General features: G+C 34.4%; 1 protein-coding gene across 1 annotated transcript in view; it reads right to left on the minus strand.

Annotated features, from left to right (window-relative positions):
* The window catches only part of LOC106474281 (large proline-rich protein BAG6-like), a gene marked incomplete at its 3' end in the record, with an annotated part of 40,978 nt that overhangs the window by 5,990 nt on the left and 23,514 nt on the right, over positions 1 to 11,474 (minus strand). The window contains exons 3-4 of the mRNA XM_013934970.2: positions 7,905 to 7,946; positions 2,066 to 2,141 (exon numbers count right to left, since the gene is read on the minus strand). Coding sequence (XP_013790424.2) covers positions 2,066 to 2,141; positions 7,905 to 7,946 — 118 coding nt within the window. The remainder of the gene's footprint in view (positions 1 to 2,065; positions 2,142 to 7,904; positions 7,947 to 11,474) is intronic.

The following is an 11,474-nucleotide window of genomic DNA, read 5'->3' on the forward strand; positions in this document are numbered from 1 at the left end:
CAAAAGAAAGAAATGGCATCCTAGAACTTTAAATTGGCTAAGAAAGCCACTAGGGGACATTCTGAACTTTCAATTCATTATTCATGTCATATATATATATAGAATGAAGTGTATATAAGGGAGTGGTTCCAAAATTGGAAAGAGGTGGGCAGGGTGCCACTGTGTTTGATTCATTACATGAGCAATATCTTACCAAATAGAAAAGATAACACATTCTTATTTTATATTCTAACTTGTCAATATCAGTAATTTGAGTTCCTATAGACTTAGTATTTTGATATCACAAACATCTAATTTGAACTAGTGCTGCATTTAACGTACCATGTGACACACAAAAGTCAATGTTTTTCTTTTCTTTTAATATTTACTTTTAAATTAAGAAATTGAGCAATGTGTAATCCTAAAATTGAGATTATTATCAACAGTTTGATATCACACTTATTGAGATAAATTCATAAAATAATAACTAAATAAAATTTTGAATGCGAGTCAACAAATGAGATGACATGGCCTTTGACCTGTGTGGAAAGGGTTAAATATATGTTTATACAAAAATACGTTGTTTTGATTTATGGAAGCAAAAGGCTGGGTATGTCAAATTACTTGTGCATGGAGTAAATATCCAAAGACTGAAGCACACGAAATAAAGTAATAATGATGCACATTCTGAAAAGCAAGCTGTCTGCTGTCAAGGGGTTGACCACTTAAAATTATGCTTTGATATGCAATGAAACCATACTGAACACCTGGGATCACTATGTGGTTGCCTAAACCAACCAGGCTTCCATTGGTAGGGGTAGAAAATCATGCATTATTATTAATGAGTTTATTAATTAAATAACAACATATATGCACCATACATTAATAAACTTTTAAACTTATGATAGTCACAAATAGTTCTAATTAATACAAATACAATTTAACTACTAAAAGTCCACCTAAAGAATGATGATAGATAGACCTTTTACCGTAGGCCCTAGTGATCTTCAATATTTTTTATAAATAAATCTAACATAAAGTAGATAAAAAGTCAACTAAATATCTAAACTATTATTATCATTATCCACCTTACTAAAACACTTCTCAAATTCATAGTTCAAAGAACTTATGAGTAAATTTAAAAAACTATATAAATCAAAAATCACCAAGAAATTAGCTTACCTGATACATTACAAATTCATCAATTTTTGGCAACCATAAGGAAAAAGCTCAGCCAATGGAATTTACTTTTATAACCAAACCCAGCACCATTTGTTCTTAACACTGTTATCAATGTTCAAAGCAACTTTGCCACACTTTTTTTTTTCTCTTTAAATCAAGAATTTCCATTTTGATTTTATTCCTCTTGGACTTTGCCAACATATGCACGACCATCATTGATGGCAGGCTTGTGAAATAAATCACTGTGGAGGTGAGCAAGTATATTAAAAGAGGGAGTAACTCAAAATATGAGCAAAATAGAGGTAAACAAAGCAAATCCAAGAATTAATTTGTTTTTTTTTTTTCATACCAGTTCCATTCTGGCCAAAACCACTAGTATGTACTTCCATTTCTAATGAGGAAATCTCCCACTCATGAGCTTTTCTTAGTAGTTTCCTTTGAGGACCAGTTTTTGAAACACATAATATATACATGTGCATAGAAGTTTAATATCTTAACATCTAGTAATTCAACAGTATATTTTAAATACAAGATTCTCAAACTAGCTGCTGTATTTAAACAAACATATCAGAAAAAAACAATGGAAAATGCCAGGAACTATACATCATTAAAAATAACAATACTACTGAATAATTGCTGAAAATGCAGACAATATTCAGTAAAGACAACTAACAAAAGCTAAAAGTAATTAAACCAAAAAACATAAATTACAATATTGTTATTAGTGTAAATTATTTTCCAACAAAAGCTAAAGTATTCTAATATTTTCAAGTAATATATATATATATAGATACTGATGAAATAACAAGCCAGTTGTTTAAAGTGAACACAAGGCAAATATGGGCTAATAAATCCCTTCACTTATCACCCGCATAAAGTAATACACAGATTTTCAGATACAAACCATATTCACTAAGTTTCTTTTCATCTTGCAACACTCTTCCACAAAATATCAATCTCTGTTTGTCTGATGGAGTGCCCTGGATAACACAGCAAAATAAATCTGAGTTATAAATGTCAAGATAAACTCAAAAGCAAATGTTAAAAAACTTCTGTACAGCTGACTAACACTTATTCTATAAATACAAAAAAATACCTTTAATCAATCTGCTGAAGCTATAAGACAAACACTTTCAAAAGGAGGGTTTTTATTCATTTCTATCAAGACTTACTGAACCTACGTGTTTTTCTAACATCATGAATTATATTGAGAAATGAAATCTATTTTTGTTGGTAAAGGAAGGATAAATGCCAAGACAAAAACACAACAATTACAAATTCTAAACTATCGTGTGATTTAATATTTCAGATAATTCTTTCTTTCATCGTGTTTATGTTTTGTTTCTTGCTACTATAAACATTCTTTCAATTTTACCATTTTTTTTCCTTTGAGAATTCATTGTTCGAGTTGATTATTTTAATTGTGTCTCTTTAAGTACCAGTTCTGTTAGAATATGTATTCAAGTAATATATATATTTTAGTAGTCAAATACAGTATATACATACTGAACAAACTATATGGTGGATAAACAGTAATTACAAAATAAAACAAAAGTCCATATCACATATTACTTTCAAAAACAATTGCACTTTAATCAGCCTAGGTAAACTGAATTATTAATACAATGTAGAGTAAAAAATTATCATTATTAATCATTAAGCAATATATGATGCAGACTAACACAAAGAAAGAGAGACTGAGTAAGTTTTAGATCATATGAAAGGTAATGTGACAAAAGGCCACATGAACAAGTAATGTTTTTTCAAAACAAAAACTAAAGAGGATCTTAAAAGCTTAATTGTCAATTTAAAATAAAATTTATATATATCCCTTCATGTATATTCACATATCCAAAAAAATCTTTAAATAATACAAAGTAACAGTACAAACCACACCTTCAGATTAGTAACCAAATAAAATGTTTTCATTTAAGAACAAGTATGTTTCTAGGTTTCCAAAGCTTAAAAATATTACCCCTAATATTCAAGTCTGTTTCAAAATTTTTCATTCCATCACTCAAACAACCCATTGGAAAACTATCCACCTTCCCCCTAAATTTTGAACAGCTGTATCAGGTTACCCTGAATTATCTGCACTCTGCAAGAATCAGGTCTAAAACTCAGCTTAAATTAGTCAAACCAGGAATTACTTTAGTATTTTGTCTTTGCACAGCTAAATTAATTAGTTGATACCCTTACAGAATTACAGGAGGCAAAACTGCACACAGTTCTCCAAATAAAGTCTCGGTGGTTTTGTTTGGGACTAAAATAAAGTTCTTGTTCTTAAGTAGAAGATTCCTATAAATTGGAAGTTATAATTTTCCTAAACTGAAAATGTATTTCCAATAGGTACTTACCTCTTCTCACATAATTAGATATTCTTGTTCAGTGCTGTCCTCTATATGCAACTTTTTTTTTAACACATGCCACAAAACTTTTTTCTCCCCTAAATTGAAATTTACTAATTCCAATGTGTCTCTCATGCAAATCATCGTGTGATAACCCTCCACCAGTAAGAGTATGACATACTGTCATTATGCATGTGACTCCCTCTATTCAATTCTACCTAACTGTCACTTCGAGTTTTGGCAGGAAATGGAAGTGAGGAGGAAGGGTGGGAAGTGTGAGTAGAAGTAAGTACCTATCAGAAATACATTTTCAGTATAGGAAAATTATAACTTCTGATACGGTACATTCCAGCCTTTCACAAGATTAGCTAGAATCCCACACTGAGTAGGCAGAGGGACCAGTGTGAGGGAAAGAAAGAAGCATCTCTCGAAAGTGTCCGCCCCTAAGATGAGACAGTCAATTTTAATACCTGATGAGGGAGACTGCACCACATCTGAACCAGGTGTACTAATCGCCCATCGTAGAAAGATGTTGCATATATGGGCAGAAAACAGAGGAACACATACAATTAGGAGAGAACTATGGCCAGAAAGTGATCCAAACCATGCAATATTTATGAAACTCAATCTCAGAAATTACAAAAGTGGGTAAAATGAAAAGAATGTGCCCCTAGATGTAGAGTGGCTAGGGCATAATGGACTGTACACGGCAAGTCAACTACAAACCAAAACCTGGCTACCAGGTACTGACATTCATGTGGGGGTGGGAAAGAGAATCATAACCACCGGCAAGTCGACTACAATCCAAAATCCATGCCACTGGGAACCAACATCCACGTGTGGGTAGGATGAGGATCATACCACCGTCAAGTCGACTACAATCCAAAACCCAGGCCACTGGGAACAGACATCCATGTGGGGGTAAGAAAGAGGATCACACCATCTTCACCTCAAGTTCATGAGACCAGAGGGAATCTAGTACCCCGCGACTTATGAACGGAGCACATGTGAATATGATGAATTGATAGATCGATCCTTGAACCCAACATTCAGTATCGAAAAGATAACTACAAAATGTAAACAATCTCCCTCAATAGTGAAATTAACTGGAACCACCCCAAGGGAAAGAACTGTAGCAATCCACAATTACCTCCACCATGACCCACATCACTGATGGAGTATAAATGAGTGAGGGAATATAGACATCTGTAATACATGTATGAGGAATTATGTTGATTGGTTCTACTCTGAATCCAAAACACAACCACTGACATCTACGTGGGGGTAGGATGACAGATCCCAATCGAAGGGATGAATTGCAATTTTGACGTCTCACTCCCATTTGTTTTTGTTTCATATGAGAGGATATCACGTCACCTACACCAGCATACCACCTCCCTACTCTCAACTGAATGGTTTTATAATAATTTCTATACTTTGTGTGTATTTCATTAACACACTTAGGAGGATACTTACATGGTCTACCACCTCAGCAGCTTGGAACTGGAATATGGTAAAAACTCTCAAACTCCAGTGAAAGAAAAGGGGGATAAAACGAGGTGGAGAGTCCAGAGGAACGACAACACCCAAGACGGTGCAATGTGTGACCACGAAACCCAATTTTTTTAAAGGAGACCATATCAATTTATTCAATACACGGCATGAGAGTGATGGGCAGCTATCCCCTTCTGCTTTATCCATGTAGTCCATTAATGGGTACAGTCCAGGACAGGCAAACTTATGAAGCAATTTTATCGTGAGGATAAACCTACAAGCAATCTTGTGAACACCCCATGTCTACAGTGTGTGTTGCATGGCCATGGAATTATTATATGCAAGTTGACATGGCTTGACAGTGTGGATTTGAATAGTTAAAGAATATCTGGTCAGGCACCACTCGTCACAGAGCGGGATCCAAACAATGAGTAATAATAATAAAAAGGGAAATATGGTCCCTGAAAATAAAATAAAGAATAATAACAGATAACTTACCCAGTCAAAGTCTCACTGAAGTCTAAAAAATGCCTACAGGTGGAAAACGATAGCCAAAGGAGGAAGAAACCTCGATCCTATGCAAACAGTGAGAGACAAATGTATTAGTAGTAGTCCACATGTCCAATTGAAGAATTTCCTTCAATGTAGGATGAATGTCTCACCAGAGAAAAGGTAAGGTGTTGAATTTGATAGAACAAAACACGGGAGGAAGACAATAAAGAGGACTAAGCTAATCAAATCAAAACCAACTGGTGAAGGTAGAAGAAAAAAGATCATGAACTGAGATGGCTGCTAAGGAATGCAGGCAGGAACGGGACCACGGAAGAAAGCCATGTGAGCAACATAACAGCAAAGAGCACGTACAGGATATAGAAGTCTGTCTGGATCAGGCCTAGGATAAAGGTGGGAAATCAGCAAAAAGGAGGAGTTACCCTCCATAGCTGCCAAAGTTTTAGAAAGGAAAGAACGACCTGGATAAAGAAGAATATACGTAGGATAATAAAAAGTATGAAAAATATCAATGACAAATAAATCAGACCTCCGATGTCCACAGGCTAAGAGGAGAAGGAAATAAGTCTTAATGGAAAGGTGAAACAAGGAGCACGTGGAAAGTGGTTTGAACAGAGGCAAAGTGAAGCAATGAAGGACCACATTAACATCCCAGTCCAGAAGGGCAGCCCACCTTGGTGAACAAGGAATGCGGATGGAACGCATCAACAAAGAGAGAGTAGGAGAGGTAAATACCCCTACGGTATCGGGAAAAACAAGAGATATGGGACAAGGCCACCCAATAACCTGTGGTCGAGGAGACAGAAGACCTCCAACTGAAAAGCCAAGTAAGAAAATCTGCAAGACAAGAAACAGTGGGTCGACGAGCGGAAAACCCTCGACCCAGAAACCAAAAGCAGAAAACGTTCCATTGACGTTGATAAACTTCCATGGAGGAAGGGCAAATGGAACGAGCCAGAAATGAAGCTACTCATTGAGACAAGCCAGATCTTCTGACCAAGGACCGGATAAAAACAAGGCATGAAAACAGAGGACACGAAAGGATATATGAAGCACTGGTGACCGAGGTTGACAAAGAAGGGAGGAATGGGTAATGGAGGGGTAAGTTGGAGCTCGAGATGCCATGGAAACCACGGCTGAGCCAGCCAGTAAGGATCAATTGGAAGGACTTGACATGAAGTGGTATAGATGATTGAAATCACCTGGTGAAGAAGTCGAATGGGAGGAAAAACATACAAGTATTTGTTGGCCCAATCCTGGCTGAAACCATCAACAACCAGAGCAAAAGGATGAGGGACCAAAACAGAGGTAATCTGTGGTTGAGGGACTTGGCAAAAGCATTTATGTCAGGAGTAAACCCCCCACTGAAGGCAAAGCCACTGAAAATCGAGAGGATTGATAAACCACTCCATTGGATAGATTTTGTCCAGATGGGAAAGCCAATCCGCAACAAGATTGAAAGGTGAGGACTAAGATCTTATTAATAAACACTCAGGTGAGGACTAAGATCTTATCAATAAACACTCAAGTGAGGACTAAGATCTTATTAATAAACATTCAAGTGAGGACTAAGATCTCATTAATAAACACTCAGGTGAGAACTAAGATCTCATTAATAAACACTCAGGTGAGAACTAAGATCTCATTAATAAACACTCAGGTGAGGACTAAGATCTCATTAATAAACACTCAGGTGAGGACTAAGATCTCATTAATAAACACTCAGGTGAGGACTAAGATCTTATCAATAAACACTCAAGTGAGGACTAAGATCTTATTAATAAACACTCAAGTGAGGACTAAGATCTTATTAATAAACATTCAGGTGAGGACTAAGATCTTATTAACAAACATCCAACTTACTAACCCATTTCTTGAGAGCACCCTACCAAAGGTTTTATTAAGAGTCAAAAGTAAACAGCATCAATCAAGTTACTCTCATACAAAAAAACTATCAATAAATTCCAATAATTTTAGCAAAAAAGAAGAAGCAAATTCCTAAAACATTGGTGAAAATCATCAGTTTAATGCAAACTTTTCAAATAATTTTTGCAACAAATTCCAAAACAATGTAAACAACAGAAATCAAAAAGCATTATGGTTTCCACAGATTTTCCAAAGACTTTCTTTTTAAACCCAGGGATCACAGTGGCAACCTTTCCAACACATGGAAGTTTCATTGGTAGCAAGACACTTCTTAGAGCTTCTTCACAATTTCAAGATTTATCTCATCAGCTTCAAAGCTTCATTCTCAAGAAGCTTTTCTAGAAAAGCAACTTTTTCAGCATATGTAAAATTTAAGTTTTCATATTTTTGTTTTAATTTAGGTGAGTTAAATGTATTAATTCATCTATTGGTTCATATTGTAAATTCATAAACAAAAAAACTCACCACTGATGAAGCAATTTTCTCTTTGAATTCCTTCACTGTTATCTAAAATGGAAAGAAAATGCCAAAAACTTTAACATGCAGCTTTGTTTACTTAAGAAGGTTTCTTGCACCTATTCACTGAAGCATATATTTTTTTATAATTAAACACTTTCTTAAAGTTAAGCACAATTTTCCTTGTAAATAAACTCACATTTGACTTTAAGTTAAAAAAATACTGAAACAAATTTTGATACTAATAACACATATATAGCAAAGAACATGACACTATAATATAAGGGTTTCACCCAGCCTCTTAGAAATGAATCAACTGAACTTTGGCTAGAAAATATTGTTACACAATGGCTTCAGCATCCAGATGTCTAACAATCACAAGCATTACTTATTTTAAAATAAATTAATGATAATGACACCTATGTAGTCCAAAAAAAACACCATTCAAGAATATAATTTTTTAATTGTGAATTAACTTTGTAACCCTCTCACTAGGGACAGGTGAAAGGGTGCATGTCACAACTTTTTAGTTATATTCAAAATTTAATTAAACTACTTTACTATCATTGTATATAATAAACTTAGCATCAAAACATAGTTAATAAGTCGATTTTCACTATTATATAAGTTTTAAGTTCTTAATTTTATAAGAAACTTTTTTTTTAATTCTCAATCTCCCCTAGTATGAGAATTGTGACATCTGACATTTCCCACTTCTCTGGTTTATTTACCACCTCTCTAAGAAATACAGAATTCAATGTAAATTATTCATTATAATATAAATATTACTAAAACAAACCATAATTTTTATAGTCTTCAATCTTATTTGTTTACAGAGCCATAAACTATAAAATCAGACACACTTGCCACACCCATATGTCCCATCCTGTTTCACAAATTAACAATAGTTCTCTCCGAGACATTTTATACTATATTATTTACAACCAATAGAAAGCCAAAGTGTTAATCTAGCAAATAATGTATTATGTTATTTCCTGTACACAGTATTGTCTATTTTGTTTTCAGTTTGAAAGTTTCAACAAGCTTAAGGTAAGATTTATAAGCTCTCATTCCAGATAGAAAGCCAGATAAATTATGAAAGTTAAAGGGCATCAGTTGATTTGTATATGTTATTATTCTGTGTTCTTAGATGCACTATATAAATAATAAAAAAATTATTTAGTTACTAGTACCATTGGTATAAAAAGTAGGGTTAAATTTCATCAGTAACCAACAGCAAAAAAATAAGAGGTCACAGGTAAGCGATATTTCTTTTTTTCACATATATTCTTTATTTATTTATTATCATAAAATTAACTAAAATGTAATAATTAGAAATTTATTAGGTTAGATAGGTTAATGAAAAAATGAAAAATTCTTCACAATGTTTACTCACAAGCAGGTGTGCATTACATCATTCAATTCAGTAGCATGAACTACACTTTTGCCAAGTGATTTACCACTTGTGTGGCACGACTATTAGTTAGACATGGGCCAAAAGGCTATAAAACTATAAAATTAAGTACAGAGTTTATGAACTTTAAGCTTTTTAGGATAAACAATTGTAATATCCTTTTACAATTTGTAGTAATTCTCAAAAGAAAAAAGGGGTAATTTAGATATATTTTTATGGTGGTTATAAGGTCAGTCAAATCAACCAAATGCATAGAGAAAATAAGAATTAAAATTTTACTGAAAAAAAAAACAATATTCATTTAGGAGGTTATAGAGACTATAGAGATGAAATTTCACAATTGTAAAATGAAGAAAAGTTAATATTGTCCTAAACTGAAAATGCATTTCCAATAATACTTACCTCCGCTGACACTAGAGCTATTTCTCAATCTCCAGGGTTTCCACTCTTTGCCCATCCAAGCATTGAAAACACTTGCTCCAGTCTTTTATACCCCACTTAAATGCCCTTGGCAAATTCTAATTTGCAAAATTCTCCACCAACTTCAATGCACCCTCTATCTAGGTACTGTATATAAGTACCTCAATTCAGATAATTTAATCACTTTTCCAAGACATAAACCGGCTTTTCGTGGGGAAGTAAGGTTGGAGAGTGTCAGCTGAGGTAAGTATTATTGGAAATACATTTTCAGTTTAGGAAAATGTTAACTTCCAAAACATACTTACCTCTGCTGACACTATAGCTAGAATCCCACATTGAGAAGGTGGAGGGGCTGGTGCAGGCATGAACCATGCAGAAAGCATCTGTACAGAACAGAAGTGTACCAAGGTGAAGATGGTACAAAAGTGGGGGAACCACACTACATCCAGAACAGGTATGCTCTTCACCAAGGACTCAGTTCCTATATCAAAGGTGGAATAGAAAATGAGTAATAGTAAGAATAGGTCAGCCCCAACCAGATAGCCGAGGTTCCACAACTTGGGGGTGGAATTAATGGGTCATGGTAAATGTACCCCACGTAAATGGCTAGAACTAATCGTCTGCAATGTTATATATACTTTGATTGGATCCCAACCTGTAGCCAGTGATGCATTTCACACCACCAGAATCACAATGAGAAAGTAAGCATCACTGAAGTGGACAAGCTTTCTCCTACATCTGATGAAATCCAAAAGGCAACACCTTAGGCTTGGAATGATGGGATAGTATATGCCATACTCTACCAAAAGAACAGAACTCATCCAGTCTGGAATTATGAATATTCATCCTCAATCCCCAACAAAGTGGGCAAGGAGTATTCCACTTCCCCTTGGAATTATGGAGAGGACATGGAACCTGTGCTCAACCAAGGACTAAGGATGGGACCACATCCCATTCGGAATTATGAGGAGATAGTGGACTTCCTTCCATGAACAAATAACAAAACTGACATTGATCAAAGAAAAGTGCCTTGCACCTCCCAAAAAAAAGTGGATAAGGATGTCTTATATAAAGCAGCTATAAGCAAAACAAGACCCCTCTCAACTACCCAAGTCATAAAATGGGATATAGTAAATATTTTAGGATAAAGAGGATTGAAATTCCTTTTAAACCTATCACCCCGGCTATCCTTTACTGCACACGACATAAGATTTTAGTGTCTTACATTCGAAATTTTATTAAACTACTTTTTGTTTATGTTATACATAAAATCTTAGCTAATAACCCACATTTTAATAGCATAGAAGTTTTAAGTTCTTAATTATAAAAGGCAATATTTCAAAAAATCCTGAATTTCCAATAATGTGACCCACTTGACACATTTTCTCTTAGCATGTCATCATCCCTATTTTATCTGCCACTACTAAAAATAGTATGAAATTAAATGTGAAATACTCTCTATAAAATTGTTATTTCTCAAACAAACCAAAATTTTTATAGCCTTCAATTTTGTTTAGTTACAGAGCTATTAAATAGAAACCTCTCCGCCACACCCTCTTTCACAATTCATTGATAGTTCTCTTTTATGTTTCATTATATTTTACCTATAATTAATAGAAAGTCAAGGTTTTCATCTATCAATGGCATATTGTATAACGTTGTGTTCTGAACAGATAACTGTCAATTTCACTCGGAGTAGCAACATCATTCCCATGGGAAAGTTAACGACTAGCTTGGATGAATTT

The sequence above is a fragment of the Limulus polyphemus genome, unplaced genomic scaffold, assembly GCF_000517525.1.
Source record: "Limulus polyphemus unplaced genomic scaffold, Limulus_polyphemus-2.1.2 Scaffold7022, whole genome shotgun sequence".
NCBI classification, from domain to species: domain Eukaryota; kingdom Metazoa; phylum Arthropoda; class Merostomata; order Xiphosura; family Limulidae; genus Limulus; species Limulus polyphemus.